At 36.5% G+C, this 16,993-nt stretch overlaps 1 protein-coding gene across 4 annotated transcripts in view; it reads left to right on the plus strand.

The window, feature by feature from the left end:
* Nucleotides 1-16,993, plus strand: part of MCU (mitochondrial calcium uniporter) — a 205,321-nt gene that overhangs the window by 151,330 nt on the left and 36,998 nt on the right. For all 4 annotated transcript variants that reach the window (XM_019444494.2, XM_019444493.2, XM_053888570.1 and 1 more), the window contains one exon: nt 2,309-2,378. In XM_019444494.2, coding sequence (XP_019300039.2) covers nt 2,309-2,378 — 70 coding nt within the window. The remainder of the gene's footprint in view (nt 1-2,308; nt 2,379-16,993) is intronic.

The raw sequence follows: 16,993 nt of genomic DNA on the forward strand, positions 1-16,993 counted from the left end.
AGGGCCACATGATAAATATTTTAGACTTTCTGGGCCATAAAGTCGCTGTTCCAACTACTTAACTCTGCTACAACTCCTCAATTCTGCCACTGCAGTGTGAGAGTAGATGACTGAGCTATAGACTGGAAGTAAATAAATGGGCTTGGTTTTGTTCCAGTACAACTTTATTTACAAAAACAGGTGGTTGGCCTGCCAACCTATATTCTTTAGCAGCCTACAAATAATATTCATAAGCAACCATGTGTTTATGCAGTTCTTTGCCCCACAAAAACATTTTTTTATTGTCGAGGAGAACTTGCAAAATCATAGGGGAACAGAGGACTTCCCGTTTTAAAACGGCCCGTCAGATTATACATAAATATTTTCAGGTAATGCAATATGCCAGTTGGAATTTCCTTTAAGATACTCTGGGGGAAAAAACTAGATGGATATAGATGAACCAAATTTGACAAAATGTTGGTAAATATAGAAGTGGGTGATGATACATGGAAGAAATTCATCACACTGTGCTCTTTACTTCTTTGTATGTTCTGAAATGCCCATGTTAGAAAGTTGCTATTTAAGTAAATAATAGCCTGGTAAAGGCAGCAGTTTTTCCCTTCTCTTGAAATAACCTTAAAATAAGAAAGTGAATAAGAAAGCAAGCTCCATCTTTGCAACCAGAGAGATCTCTGCAATCCTAAAGCACAATATATGAAAAAAGGTTTACCAGACCTAATGAAGATAAAATGGGTATGTGAGAAGACCCTGAGAGATGAGATCTATGGTTCCAGATCCCCAACAAAGCCAAGAGAGCTCAGCTCTCTCAGAGAAGTGGTTGGCCTCAGTTTTTTCCAAAGCGGAGTTCAACACTAACCCTTTAACTAATACTTTCCTCAAAGAAACATTTATTTAGGGATTTTATGCCAATCCAAATAATTCTTTAATATGAAGGCAAAGACATTTTTTAACATGCCAAGTTTCAGAGAACTTTATTCTCATGAACCCTACTTCTACAGGATGAAATTCAGCCAACCAAGACATGAAAGGGGAAACTATAGTTAAAGTATTGGTAGTGAGCATAGAATCCATTGATCTATAAAATTAAGACATAGCCCCTGTGAATAAGAGGAGACTACTGTATTTACATTTTTAGTAAATGTCAGTCTCATATTTCTGCATGTTTTCCTAAGTGGGAAGGAGGTGGGAACTGAAGTTCACATGAAGGATGTAAAGTCTGTTATGCATCATGGTTGTGTTAAGCTATGTCTTGTCATAGAGTCCTAAATGATTTTTCTTTTAGGGCTCATGGAATGGAATATGATATCTGGCTCAGAGGCAGATATTGTGTTTTAGTCACTTAATGCCTTCCTTTAATACTTTCTGTGGCTGGGAGGGGTACCTGGGTAGCTCAGTTGGGTAAGCATTTGACTCTTGATTTTGGCTCAGGTCATGATCTCACGGTTTAGTTCGTGAGATGGAGCCCCACATGGGGCTCTGTGCTGACAGTGTGGAGCTTGCTTAGGATTCTCTCTCTCTCTCTCTCTCTCTCTCTCTGCCCCTCCCCCACTTGCACGGCACGTGCACTCACACTCTACGTCCCTGAAAATAAATAAATAAGCATGAAAAAAAATTTTTAAATACTTTCTGTGAATGGGAAAGTATACAAAGGGATAAATATAATCATTTGACAAGTCAGAAACATATTTAATATTCTTTTTGAAACTTAGTTTAATTGCGCGAAACTAAATTCCAGATCTAAATCTTAAATGACACTACTCTTTGAGAAGGTAGTAAGATTATGAGTGATTTCCTTCTTAAATTAAAAAAAGGAAATTATTAGGGACTCAAGGAGTGAGGCTCCCTGACCAAATTAAAAATGAAAGAAAAAAAAAAGGGAAAGTGAACAGAAAGATGAGATTTCTACCCAATAACAGCAAATTCATGATACAACTACTTAAATAACTGGCTTACACCTAGTTATGAAGGCAGTGCATGTGTAAACGCTAGCAAAAAAAGGAAGCACAAAAGCTTCACTTTTGACTGGATAGCCCTTAAGCAAATATTAAGTGTTTAAAAAGCAGATGAAAAAACAGTTTGTGTGATGTGTGTGTATGTAAATATGTTCGTATAAAATCTTGAAAACAAGCCACAATGTTCATCACTGTTGTCTTAGGATGGTATGAGTTTGAGAGACTTCTTTATATTTTTAAACTTTTCTACAAAGAATACGCATTGCGTAAATAACCAGAAAGTTATTTCTGTATGCACATAATTTCACATTTGTTTCTGTGTCCTGACAGTGGATGTGTCTTTTCGTGTTTTCTAGGTGCACCAGAGGCTCTCTTCCTGGCAGAATTTGGGAGTTGTTTATTGCAGTACTGTTGTGCCCTCTGATGGTGAGTTTTGGCAAATCCATTTTTTATGTCTATTTTCTTTTTCTTAACTCAGTGTTTCTCATTCTGTAACTAACATACAAATTTATATATCATACTCTTTCACTCCAGATGCACTTGGAGTCAGAGAGAGAAGCAGGGGGAGGCAACGCTAAATAAAATTTGAATGAAGATATAGTGAATTTAGAGGAGAAATCAGAAAGAAAAGCTAATAGGCCCATCCAGTTTTCATAGATCAAGGAATGTTATTATCTCATCTCTTCATTTATGTTTTAAAATTGGGGACAAAGGTAATGTTAAGATCACAGAAGCACCATCTTCGGTATTTCCTAACCACTGGGTCTTTATTCTGTGTATCGTGATCAAACTCTCCAGCCCCTTCATGTCATCAGGGCCTAGAAAGAAGCAATTCAAAATCTGCAACCTCCTGCCTGATTGTTTTTTTCTTCCCTGATGGTACTATCCTTCTTTGATGTGGGGAAGAATGAGCCGATGCTTGGGGACCACATGCAGTCCTTTGTAAAAGTCCATAATGCTGCAAACTGACAACAGGACGGAGGCTGTTGTTACAGTAGTGGAGGGATATGTTTACAGCTCTTCTTGTCATTTCTCTCACTCAGTATTGGACACTCACAGTTTATATTATTTGCTTAATAGGGTTGAGTGTTAATATATTTCCTCTGTATAAAGTTTAGTTTGATAGAATTCTAATTTCAACCTTATAAACATTAAATTTATAGGCAAGGCAACCATCAAAAGAGCATCTAGCAAACTTAAAGACACCTAAAGCAACGAAATCTCAGCAGAATTTTTAGAGTCCTAGGATCCCCGTTATTGATCAGAATCGATATTTAGAGTGTTACCAGAACCCTCCCCCTCAAAGCTGTTTAAATTTAATGCAGCTGCTATTATCCTGTATGGAAGTATTTCAGTAATGTAACTGTGCTACAGTTGTACTGGGATATCTAGATGAATATTATTCCAGGACATAAATGCTAGTAGGTTGACTGTATGTTGCATAAGGGGTTGAAGGCAATATTTTTGCAAAAGCTGAAGGGATACATACTTTAAAAGAAGTGTGGGTCCCCAAATTCCTACCAGTACTATTGTCCTTCTTAAGAAAACCAATTCATATTAGTAATCAAAAAATAGAAGCACATAATTGGTTTAATGCAACTCATTGCCCATACTATCCGCAAATTATACATCTTTCTTATTTTTACTTCTAAGCTAATTTTACCTTAGGTCTGTATATTGTATGAGAAAACTCTGCTTAATACATAGCTACTTCAATAGAGTTTAGCCAGCCGTCTCTGTGATCATTTACTGCTCTTAGTTGAGACTGCCGGATCATATTCTTTATCAAATCATTTTTAAAAAGTACAAAATCTAAAATACCACATTATATTTATATACCTAGTATATATGCCTAATATATACTACCTCTCAATAATTGCATGTTAATTATGTTGTTTGACCGATCTTCTATTTATGACTATAATGGCTCAGCTAACAGATATAAATTATTTTAAATGTTTAACCTTCTTACCAAAGCAATCTAAAGGTTCTTAGTTTTTCTTATGTCACAAATACTTTTAAAGATCTGGTGAAAGCTCTCTCTATATATCTGTATACATACATACATACATACATGCATGCATACACATAGGAAATTTTACACATAATTTCTTAATGATAAAGACTCCCTCAAACCAACTCATGGATTCCTCATCTCATGGCCCTCAACCTCAGATACATTGTATATAGGTGCACAGGTACGTACCCATATCTGTGCACATGTTCCCTTCCATGAGAGGCATTATGTTTAGAGGTTAAGTAAGAGACAAGCTTTGGAGTCAAGCAGATCTAGGCTTACATCCCAGTTTCACTATTTAACCACCTTATAACTTTAGGCAAGGGCATTAGCTTCTCAAAGCCTCTTTTCTCATCTGTGAAATGGAGATAGTAATAGTTATCACCTCTGAGAGAAAAACAACTTACCCTGCAGAAATAGTACTTATCCACCAGAACAACTTACTCTATAAAGAGTGCTTGTGGTAGTGTTAAAGACCTCTAATCTAAGAACCGTGGTTTGGGGCTTCTCATTTTAATTTCATTGTGCCCACATCCTCAACTATAAAACTACGCAAAATTTTTATGACTGTATTGTTTGTACCTACTTAAGATCTCCAAAGCCTTGTTTATACCTGCTTAAGATTTCCAAAGCCTTTAGGGCGTTCCTCTTCACATTAATGAAAGTTAAGGATGAGAGTAATTCTGCTATAGACAGGTTGAATGTATAATTTATCATCCAACCCAGGATACTTTTGAGAATGAAAAGGGGGCAACCAGAGTTTTCCTGACAGATTTTCATAGTGTAACCCAGGACGTATTGTCCCCTAAGCTTTTGGGAAAGTGTCAAGGGTGAGCTAGCATAAGAACAAGGAAAATAGCGCCTTCTAGCTGCCTTCCTTTCTCTATCCAGAATGTGATGCTACTCAGTTAACCCTGTTTTGAGAATTGTGGTAAGAGTTGTGTTTATTTTGTAGTTAACAAAAGATGTAAGATTTTCATACAATAGAGAGCAAATAATTTTTGTAATAAAGGGCTATTGAAAATTCCTGTTTAATAATAAATAACCATCTGTTTAATCAACCCAAGTATAGATAACATATAAATTCTTTTTTTATTTTTTAAAAATATTTTTGAATGTTTATTTTTGAGAGAGAGAGAGAGAGAGAATGAGCAGGGGAGGGGTAGAGAGAGAGGGAGACACAGAATCTGAAGCAGGCTCCAGGCTCTGAGCTGTCAGCAGAGCCTGACACGGGGCTCGAACTCACGAGCCGTGAGATCATGACCTGAGCCGAAGTCGGACACTTAATCAACTGAGCCACGCAGGTGCTGCTGATAACATATAAATTCTTAATCTAAGGTCTGTGGATGGTTTGGAGAACTAAATATTGCCCCAACTTTCTTCTTTGGTTTTTGTCCTGTTATGTTTGTAAATTAAAAAAAATTTTTTTTAATTTTTAAAAAATGTTTATCTTGAGAGAGAGAGAGCAAGCAGGGGAGGGACAGTGAGAGAGAGAGAGAGAGAGAGAGAGAGAGAGAGGGAGAGAGAGAGAGATATCCCAAGCAGGCTCCACACTGTCAGTGCAAGCCCAGTGCGGGGCTGAATCCCACAAAGGGTGAGATCATGACCTGAGCCAAAACCAAGAGTTGGATGCTTAACTGACAGCCACTTAGGAACCCCTGTCCTGTTCCTTTTTTTTTTTTTTTTTTAAGCTTCATTGAGATATGTTTTACATATCCTAAAATTCACCTGTCATTTCATAGCATCATAACAATCCAGTGTTAGACTACTTCCTTCACCCCTAAAAGTTCCCTGGTTCCTGTTTTGCAGTCATTCCCTTCTCCCACCTTGTGCCCCAGGCAATCACTAATCCACTTTCTGCCTCTAATAATTAAATCTTGTCCAAAAATGTCATATGAATGGACTCCTACAGTATGTAGTCTTTTGCATGTAGCTTGTTTTATGTTATCATAATGCTTTTGAGATTTATCCCTGTTATAGGGTGTTGCAGCTCTTTCCTTTATTTTTATTGCTGAGAAGTATTTTGGTATGGAAATATCACATTTTGTTTATTCACCAAATGAAAGATATTTGGGTTGTTTTCCATTTTGGCCTGTTCATACTGCTGGTATCAACATGTGCCTGTAAGTCTGGGTGAACATATGTTTCCGTTTCCTTTGGGTACTTAGTGGAAAGTAGGGTTATATGGTATATGCTTAGCTTTTTAAGAAATTGCAAAACTGTTTTCCAAAGTGGCTGTACCACTTTGCATTCCCACCAGCAACATGTAAGTGTTCCAGTTTCCCTATATCCTCCCCAACGCTTATTTGAATCAATCTTCTTGATTATAGATATTTTAGTGGATATGTAGTATTATTTCATTGCATTTCACTGATGACTAATGATGTTGAGCATCTTTTTATTTTATTTTTTTATTTTAGAGAGAGTTTGCGTGAGCGGATGAGAGGGGGCAGAGCGAGAGACAGAATCTTAAGCAGGCACCGCACTCAGTCCCATGATCCCCTGGGATCATGAGCTGAGCTGAAATCAAAAGTCAGATGCTCAACTGACTGAGCCACCTAGACGCCCTGTTGAGCATCTTTTAATGTGCTTATTAACCATTCAAGTATTTTCTTTGGTAAAGCATCCAAATTTTTGTCCATTTAAAAAAGTTGACCACCTTAGTCGTGATTTATAAGGATTCTTTATATATTCTAGAGCTTTGCCTGTTGCTTTTCAAATAGTTTTGGAGAAAAAAAGGATTTGTTTGAGTCATCTTACTAATGGCCACTTTTTATACACATTTGGAAATTCTGTCTTTACTGTCATCATCATATTGAGGGCACAAACTACCCCACCACTGTGTTTCATTCCAACTGTTTAAAAACTTGACAACAAAAAAGAAATGAAACCGATGAAACCACTTAATCGCCAAAGATGCTAGAACACAAAGCTCTGGGGTCTTAATATGGCAGAGTTGTCACCAACCTAAAGATGAAGTTGGGAATGCTGAAACAGACTATAGGTTTCCATTTAAAAAATATATCTTACAGTTTGGACTTTTTGTTTAAGTAGAAGTTTCAGTTAGGAACTACCAAAATGTGATTGCACTTGTTCTATCACAAAACCCTTTTTTGTAAGCTTCTATAAAAATTGGCTTTCACATTGCTGAGAAAAGCTGCCACGTGAAATTGGAAAGACCTTTAAACTTTATGTGCTGACAGTTTTGAACTGGCTTAGCTTAGAGTAGAAGCAAATTTGTCAAATTTCAGATGATGTCATCCAATCTAGGGTTGCTGTCAGTTATTCCAATACTTTGAAGTAAGTTTTGAATGAATTGGAAACTATCCCATTTCCCTTCAGAATACAACTTGATGAAACTACTGATTTGCTCTAAAGCCTTAGTTCCTACTTTTTGTCTGTTAATAAGCATGCTGACACAATCAAAAAAAAATCTCAAATATGTGTGATTCTCTTACGGAAATTAGAAAATCTGTTAATGTTAATGGCTGTAACCTTCTTTGGAAGATTGTTAAATTTCTTTGCCAAAATAACTACCAGAAAAAAATTTTTTTTGATGCTAAGGAAGATCTTGGTACTCTCTGCACAGATGGTACATCTTCCAAGCTTAGTAACATGCATATTTATATTGCCTTAGAGAAGAAAGGAGCCCCACCCATTGTAATAATGCACTGGGTGTTGTTGGTTTTGTTTTTTTTTTTCACTTGCACACACTGGCATTGAAGGCTTTTCCCAGAGTCCTAAAAGAAGCCTTGCCTGCTACCACAGAAGTAGTCACTATCATAAGATGATTTTATCAAAATAGAAAATTTTTCTTTGCTTGGTTAAACTTTTGACAGGAGTTTTGCTTTTTACTTATTTTTATTTATTTGTTTTTTGAATTTTTTACAATCTAAATCCAAGTTAGTTAACGTATAGTGTAATAATGATTTCAGGAATAGAATTTAGTGATTCATCATTTACATATAACAAGTGCCATTTACATGCCAACAAGTGTCCTCCCTGATGCCCCTTGCCCATTTAGCCCATTCCCCCACCCAACACACCTCCAGCAACCCTCAGTTTGTTCTCTGTATTTAAGAGTCTGTTATGGTTTGTCTCCCTCTCTGTTTTAATACTATTTTTGCTTCCCTTCCCTTATGTTCATCTGTTGTGTATCTTAAATTCCACATATGAGTGAAATCATATACTTGTCTTTCTTTGACTGACTTATTTCAGTTAGCTTAATGCACTCTAATTCCATCCACATTGTTGCAAATGGCAAAATTTCATTCTTTTTGATTGGCAAGTAGTACTCCATTGTGTATATATACCACATCTTTATCCATTCATCAGACAATGGACATTTGGGTTCTTTCCATACTTTGGCTATTGTCGACAGTGCTGCTTGTAAACATTGGGCTGCATGTGCCCCTTCAAAACAGCATACCTGTATCTCTTGTATAAATACCTAGTAGTACAATTGCTGGGTCGTAGGGTAGTTCTACTTTTAATTTTTTAAGAACTTCCATACTGTTTTCCAGCGTTGCTATACCAGTTAGTATTCCCACCAGCCGTGCAAAAGAGATCCTCTTCCTCCACATCGTCGCCAACATCTGTGGTTGCCTGAGTTGTTAATTTTAGCCATTCTGACAGGTGTGAGGTGATAGCTCACCTATGTGAGCTTACGGTTTTGATTTGTATTTGCCTGATGATGAGTGATGTTGAGCATTTTTTCCTGTGTCTGTTAGCCATCTAGATGTCTTCTTTGGAAGTGTCTATTCAGTCTTTTGCCCATTTCTTCACTGGATTGTTTTTTGGTGTTGAGTTTGATAAGTTTTGGATATTAACCCTTTATCTAACATGTCGTTTGCAAATATCTTATCCCATTCCATTGGTTACCTTTTAGTTTTGCTCATTGTTTCCTTCTCTGTGCAGAAGCTTTCTATTTTGATGAGGTCCCAGTAGTTCATTTTTGCTTTTGTTTCCCTTGCCTCCAGAGACGTGTTGAGTAAGAAGTGGCTGCGGGCAAGATCAAAGAGGTTTTTGCCTGCTTTCTCTTCTAGGATTGTGATGGCTTCCTGTCTTATGTTTAGGTCTTTCATCCATTTTGAATTTATTTTCGTGTTGGTGTAAGAAAGTGTTCCAGGTTCATTCTGCTGCATGTCACTCTCCAGTTTTCCCAACACCATTTGCTGAAGAGACTGTCTTTTTCCCATTGGATATTCTTTCCTGCTTTGTCAAAGATTAGTTGGCCATACGTTTGTGGGACCATTTCTGAGTTCTCTACTCTGTTCCATTGATCTGTGTGCCTGTTTTTGTGCCAGTACCATTCCATCTTGATGATTACTGCTTTGTAGTATAGCTTGAAGTCTGGAATTGTGATGCCTCCAGCTTTGGATTTCTCTTTTAGGATTGCTCTGGCTATTCGGGGTCTTTACTGACTCCATACAAATTTTAGGATTATTTGTTCTAGCTCTGTGAAGAATGCCGGTGTTATTTTGATAGAGATTTTAGGAGTTTTGCTTTTTAAGAGAAGAGAAAATTTAGTTAAAGGAAGAGTTTACTTATGCCTTGATTTATTTGGAAATATTTGGGACTTTATGAATGAGCATAATCTTCCAATTCAAGACCTTTTGGTCATTATTATGAATTTGGTAGAAAAATCATGAATTCTTTTAACCGAGTTGTAGCTCTGAAGTTGGTAATTAGAAATAGACAACCCTGTGAATTTTCCAACTGCGGGGGTAGGGAGTTTCTCTGAAGTCTACTCACAAATGGAAAGCTTTGTCAGTTTCTCTACAAGAACTGAAAAACCTCAGAGCTCTTGAAGATTACTTCCATTCAGAAACCTTAAAATTGAATTTTGAATTTATAATCTTCTCACTTTTGATACTGCATCAAAATAGTGATATGAATTCAATTCTAAGAGTCTTAGAAAATTCTTAAGTTCCTTGCACACACCTATCCTACCGTCATCATCTGCCAAAGGGAGCTGTGATTACATTTACCATATCTTTCTCAGAGTCTCAGAGTGTTCACGACTTCTTTTCACAAAAACAGAAAGGCACAACCTTTTAGATATCAAAGATGATATTCTGGTTAGCCATGACTTCTTTACGTGACTTTATGTGACTTCTTTATTCAAGCCAAGCAATAGCAGCCTTGTAATTGAAATGGTTTTTTATATAGTATTAAAGTTTATATTTTATTTAACTTGTAAAATTTTGTTTTATCTCTTTAAGAAATAAGAAATGGCCATTAATTTTGGGTTAAAATGAGGAAAGTCAGTTTTTTGTCAACATTTATTTTAAAAATATGTCAGTGTAGTAGTCTGCTTGGGCTGCCATAAAATAGCATAGGCTGAATGGCTTAAACAACAAAAAATTTTTTTTTCCCAGTTCTGGATGCTGGAAGTCTGAGGCCAGAGTACCAGCATGGTCTGGTTCTGGTAAGAACTCTGTTAGCTTGCACATAGCCACCTTCTCTCTGTGTCCTCACATGGTGGGGACTGGAGAGAGCTCTTACCTTCTTATAAATCCACAGTCCTATCAGATTAGGACCCCACCTTTATGACCTCATTTAACTTTAATTACCTCCTAAAGACCCATCTCCAGATAGTCACACTGAGATTTAGAGCTTTAACCTATGAATTTTGGCAGGGAGACACAATTTAGTCTGTAGCAGACAATATGAAGGAAATCAGTTTCTGATGCAATAAAATAAATTATATCTAAAATTTTTATGTATAAGTTGTTTGAATTTTTTCAGGGAATAAGGCTATAGGAGGAATCCATACCCTTATCAGTGTCTCAAAGAGGTCAATTATCCAAAAATACTAAGGAACATGGAATTGGTTTATATAGCAATAACTGGTTTCCTTCTTGTTGTCCTCAGTGGAACAAGTCACTTTTGTTTTCTTGAGATTTAAAGGAATGATTGGAAATTTTCCATGGATGTATTACATGCTTTTAGACTTTGGGTTTTAAGACCTTAGTTTTTAGAAAAATCAAGAGAAACTGTTAAAGCAGGCATTTTTTTCATATATTCTCATTGAATCTTCTCCGCAGCCCTATGAGGTATTAGAATCCCTACACTGTGAGGAAACTGAGGTACAGTTATATTCAGTAACATGCCCGTGGATTTGAGGTATCTCCTGTGGTAGAACTTGAGGACTATCAAATCTGAGATTCCAAAACCATGCTTTTTCTACTGCACTCCACTGTCTATACTTTAGGATTGTATTCTGTTTATCATCCAGAAATTAAAGTGGATCAAGGATCAAGGTTTAATAAAGTTACTTTCATAGCAGCACCACCAAAAACATCAGTTTTAAAAGGAAAAAATGTTACAGTACTATATTAGGACAGGATTTCATTTTTACAAAAGCAAAAGAAAATTTTAATTCTCAGTAGAGTGAGTGCACGAATGGAAAGAAAGGGAGGGGATGACCTTTTACTTAGCACAAATGGTTTTGACATTTCTGAGAAATATTTTCATGAACTCATTTTAAAAGAACCTGAATTAACAAGAAGTACCTAGGTTGTACAACTATTTAGCATCAGACTGATAACACCATGTATAAAAAGATGATTTATAACTTTGTATTTTTCCAACTTTTACTATTTAAGCCCCATAATAACTCCACAAAAATTGTACATAGTTTACAGAAATTACCTTGTACAAATACTGATTCACCCAAGGTACAAAATGAAATACATAGTTGATGTGATTAAAATGAATTTATACTACTGGTTAGAAAGAAACAACTGGATTTATCAAGCTACTGAAGTTATGATTATATAATTGGGCTTTCTTATATTGCCATGGAAAATTATTTACTACGTAAAATTTACAAGTTTTCAACATAAGTATTCTTCAAATGCTGTTAATATGTGACAGACTTAGTATATTTAATATATTATGAATAATGTAAAGAAAATTTCAATAATCTATTTTTCATAGTTAAATAGATTCTTCTGAGATTATTGTGAAGCAAGCACATTTTGTTTATACATGTTAATTATTGATATCAAAGATATTTTTGCCACAATGTATAAGGAAGGGCCTTATTATCACCAAAATAATATTTAGTTTACTCTGTTAAATGGTAATCTTACGTTTTGTCTAACGTATAATTTAATGAAAAAACCTATGGGCTTTTGGAATTGTATTTATGAACATAGAAGTGAGTATTAAAGATAAATTGTGTGAAGCTATCTAGGCATGATACTAGTAAAAAAAAATCTGTAAAACATATATTAAGAAGAGTAAACTCTATTGAATGACACAAAAGAAGATAAAAATAAATGCAGAGTTATGACATGTTAACGAATGTGAGGACAACACTGTAAAAATTGTCAGCTTCCCCCACATGAATTTATAAACTCCAGTGCAATGCTAATCTAAACTAAACCCCAACAGGAACTGCTGAATTTATTCAAAACTTCATATGAAAAAAGAAAACTACACAAATACCTAAAATAAATTTGGAGCGGAAAAGGGGGGAAGGTTTGCCTCAACTACGTATTAAGATGTATTTTTAAAACCGTAATAATCAAAACAGGTTCAGGAAAGATCGTAGAGTCAGATTAGAGAAACCTTGCATGTACGGGAATTTGACATGTGATAGAATTAACATTGTACATCAGGAGAAAAGGGAGACTATTCAATAAATGCGGCTGTTATAGTTGACTTCTTACCTCACAAAAGTAAATTCCAAATGGCATAAGGAGTAAAATGTGAAATGCAGAGCTCTAAAAGGAAAAGAAAAGTTGGCCAAATTTATATTGGAAACTAAAAACAAGGAGGGCTGCTAACTTTCTTAGCCTTCTTTTTATTTACAATAAAGAAGAAGAAAATCTGTTTTTTTTTCCAGGGATAAATAAATTGTGGTATATTCATAAATAAAATTCTACATAGGACTTTAAGTTAATGATCCAGAAATCTGATTCAATTTGGATAAATGTCAAAGCATTATTGAGCATAAAAGGCAAGTTGTAGAAAGTTGAATATAGTGCAACCATTTATGTAATGTTTAAATACACGCAAGAACCATGCCATATTTAGTTATTTAATACCACGTAGCAAATTACGGCAATATTTAGCGGCTTAACAATAATAATCCTGTATTATCTCATGTTTTATGGATTTGGAACTCGGGAGCAGTTTAGCTGGGCAATTCAGAATCTCATAAAGTTGCAATCCCATGCTCGCTGGCACTGCAGTCGTCTGAAGGTTTGACTGAGGCTGGAGGGTTCGATTCTAAGATAACTCACAATATGAGCTGAGAAGTTGGTACTGGCTCTTGGTAGGAGATTCCACTTCTTTTTTTTTTTTTTTTTTAATATATGAAATTTATTGTCAAATTGGTTTCCATACAACACCCAGTGCTCATCCCAAAAGGTGCCCTCCTCAATACCCATCACCCACCCTACCCTCCCTCCCACCCCCCATCAACCCTCAGTTTGTTCTCAGTTTTTAACAGTCTCTTATGCTTTGGCTCTCTCCCACTCTAACCTCTTTTTTTTTTTTTTCCTTCCCCTCCCCCATGGGTTTCTGTTAAGTTTCTCAGGATCCACATAAGAGTGAAACCATATGGTATCTGTCTTTCTCTGTATGGCTTATTTCACTTAGCATCACACTCTCCAGTTCCATCCACGTTGCTACAAAAGGCCATGTTTCATTCTTTCTCATTGCCACATAGTATTCCATTGTGTATATAAACCACAATTTCTTTATCCATTCATCAGTTGATGGACATTTAGGCTCTTTCCATAATTTGGCTATTGTTGAGAGTGCTGCTATAAACATTGGGGTACAAGTGCCCCTATGCATTAGTACTCCTGTATCCCTTGGGTAAATTCCTAGCAGTGCTATTGCTGGGTCATAGGGTAGGTCTATTTTTAATTTTCTGAGGAACCTCCACACTGCTTTCCAGAGCAGCTGCACCAATTTGCATTCCCACCAACAGTGCAAGAGGGCTCCCGTTTCTCCACATCCTCTCCAGCATCTATAGTCTCCTGATTTCTTCATTTTGGCCACTCTGACTGGCGTGAGGTGATATCTGAGTGTGGTTTTGATTTGTATTTCCCTGATAAGGAGAGACGTTGAACATCTTTTCATGTGCCTGTTGGCCATCCGGATGTCTTCTTTAGAGAAGTGTCTATTCATGTTTTCTGCCCATTTCTTCACTGGGTTATTTGTTTTTCAGGTGTGGAGTTTGGTGAGCTCTTTATAGATTTTGGATACTAGCCCTTTGTCCGATATGTCATTTGCAAATATCTTTTCCCATTCCGTTGGTTGCCTTTTAGTTTTGTTGATTGTTTCCTTTGCTGTGCAGAAGCTTTTTATCTTCATAAGGTCCCAGTAATTCACTTTTGCTTTTAATTCCCTTGCCTTTGGGGATGTGCCGAGTAAGAGATTGCTACGGCTGAGGTCAGAGAGGTCTTTTCCTGCTTTCTCCTCTAAGGTTTTGATGGTTTCCTGTCTCACATTCAGGTCCTTTATCCATGTTGAGTTTATTTTTGTGAATGGTGTGAGAAAGTGGTCTAGTTTCAACCTTCTGCATGTTGCTGTCCAGTTCTCCCAGCACCATGTGTTAAAGAGACTGTCTTTTTTCCATTGGATGTTCTTTCCTGCTTTGTCAAAGATGAGTTCGCCATACGTTTGTGGGTCTAGTTCTGGGGTTTCTATTCTATTCCATTGGTCTATGTGTCTGTTTTTGTGCCAATACCATGCTGTCTTGATGATGACAGCTTTGTAGTAGAGGCTAAAGTCTGGGATTGTGATGCCTCCTGCTTTGGTCTTCTTCTTCAAAATTACTTTGGCTATTCGGGGCCTTTTGTGGTTCCATATAAATTTTAGGATGGCTTGTTCTAGTTTTGAGAAGAATGCTGGTGCAATTTTGATTGGGATTGCATTGAATGTGTAGATAGCTTTGGGTAGTATTGACATTTTGACAATATTTATTCTTCCAATCCATGAGCAGGGAATGTCTTTCCATTTCTTTATATCTTCTTCAATTACCTTCATAAGCTTTCTATAGTTTTCAGCATACAGCTCTTGTACATCTTTGGTTAGATTTATTCCTAGGTATTTTATGCTTCTTGGCGCAATTGTGAATGGGATCAGTTTTTTTATTTGTCTTTCTGTTGCTTCATTGTTAGTGTATAAGAATGCAACTGATTTCTGTACATTGATTTTGTATCCTGCAACTTTGCTGAATTCATGTATCAGTTCTAGCAGACTTTTGGTGGAGTCTATCGGATTTTCCATGTATAACATCATGTCATCTGCAAAAAGCGAAAGCTTGACTTCATCTTTGCCAATTTTGATGCCTTTGATTTCCTTTTGTTGTCTGATTGCTGATGCTAGAACTTCCAGCACTATGTTAAACAACAGCGGTGAGAGTGGGCATCCCTGTCGTGTTCCTGATCTCAGGGAAAAAGCTCTCAGTTTTTCCCCGTTGAGGATGATGTTAGCTGTGGGCTTTTCATAAATGCCTTTTATGATCTTTAAGTATGTTCCTTCTATCCCGACTTTCTCAAGGGTTTTTATTAAGAAAGGGTGCTGGATTTTGTCAAAGGCCTTTTCTGCATCGATTGACAGGATCATATGGTTCTTCTCTTTTTTTTTGTTAATGTGATGTATCACGTTGATCGATTTGCGAATGTTGAACCAGCCCTGCATCCCAGGAATGAATCCCACTTGATCATGGTGAATAATTCTTTTTATATGCTGTTGAATTCGATTTGCTAGTATCTTATTGAGAATTTTTGCATCCATATTCATCAGGGATATTGGCCTGTAGTTCTCTTTTTTTACTGGGTCTCTGGTTTAGGAATCAAAGTAATACTGGCTTCATAGAATGAGTCTGGAAGTTTTCCTTCCCTTTCTATTTCTTGGAATAGCTTGAGAAGGACAGGTATTATCTCTGCTTTAAACGTCTGGTAGAACTCCCCTGGAAAGCCATCTGGTCCTGGACTCTTATTTGTTGGGAGATTTTTGATAACCGATTCAATTTCTTCGCTGGTTATGGGTCTGTTCAAGCTTTCTATTTCCTCCTGATTGAGTTTTGGAAGCGTGTGGGTGTTTAGGAATTTGTCCATTTCTTCCAGGTTGTCCAATTTGTTGGCATATAATTTTTGATAGTATTCCCTGATAATTGTTTGTATCTCTGAGGGATTGGTTGTAATAATTCCATTTTCATTCATGATTTTATCTATCTGGGTCATCTCCCTTTTCTTTTTGAGAAGCCTGGCTAGAGGTTTGTCAATTTTGTTTATTTTTTCAAAAAACCAACTCTTGGTTTCATTGATCTGCTCTACAGTTTTTTTAGATTCTATATTGTTTATTTCTGCTCTGATCTTTATGATTTCTCTTCTTCTGCTGGGTTTAGGCTGCCTTTGCTGTTCTGCTTCTATTTCCTTTAGGTGTGCTGTTAGATTTTGTATTTGGGATTTTTCTTGTTTCTTGAGATAGGCCTGGATTGCAATGTATTTTCCTCTCAGGACTGCCTTCGCTGCGTCCCAAAGCGTTTGGATTGTTGTATTTTCATTTTCGTTTGTTTCCATAAATTTTTTAATTTCTTCTCTAATTGCCTGGTTGACCCACTCATTCGTTAGTAGGGTGTTCTTTAACCTCCATGCTTTTGGAGGTTTTCCAGACTTTTTCCTGTGGTTGATTTCAAGCTTCATAGCATTGTGGTCTGAAAGTATGCATGGTATGATTTCAATTCTTGTATACTTATGAAGGGCTGTTTTGTGACCTGGTATGTGATCTATCTTGGAGAATGTTCCATGTGCACTCGAGAAGAAAGTATATTCTGTTGCTTTGGGATGCAGAGTTCTAAATATATCTGTCAAGTCCATCTGATCCAATGTATCATTCAGGGCCCTTGTTTCTTTATTGACCGTGTGTCTAGATGATCTATCCATTTCTGTAAGTGGGGTGTTAAAGTCCCCTGCAATTACCACATTCTTATCAATAAGGTTGCTTATGTTTATGAGTAATTGTTTTATATATTTGGGGGCTCCGGTATTTG

The sequence above is a fragment of the Panthera pardus genome, unplaced genomic scaffold (genome assembly GCF_024362965.1).
Source record: "Panthera pardus isolate Hobbes unplaced genomic scaffold, ASM2436296v1 HiC_scaffold_22, whole genome shotgun sequence".
NCBI lineage: Eukaryota > Metazoa > Chordata > Mammalia > Carnivora > Felidae > Panthera > Panthera pardus.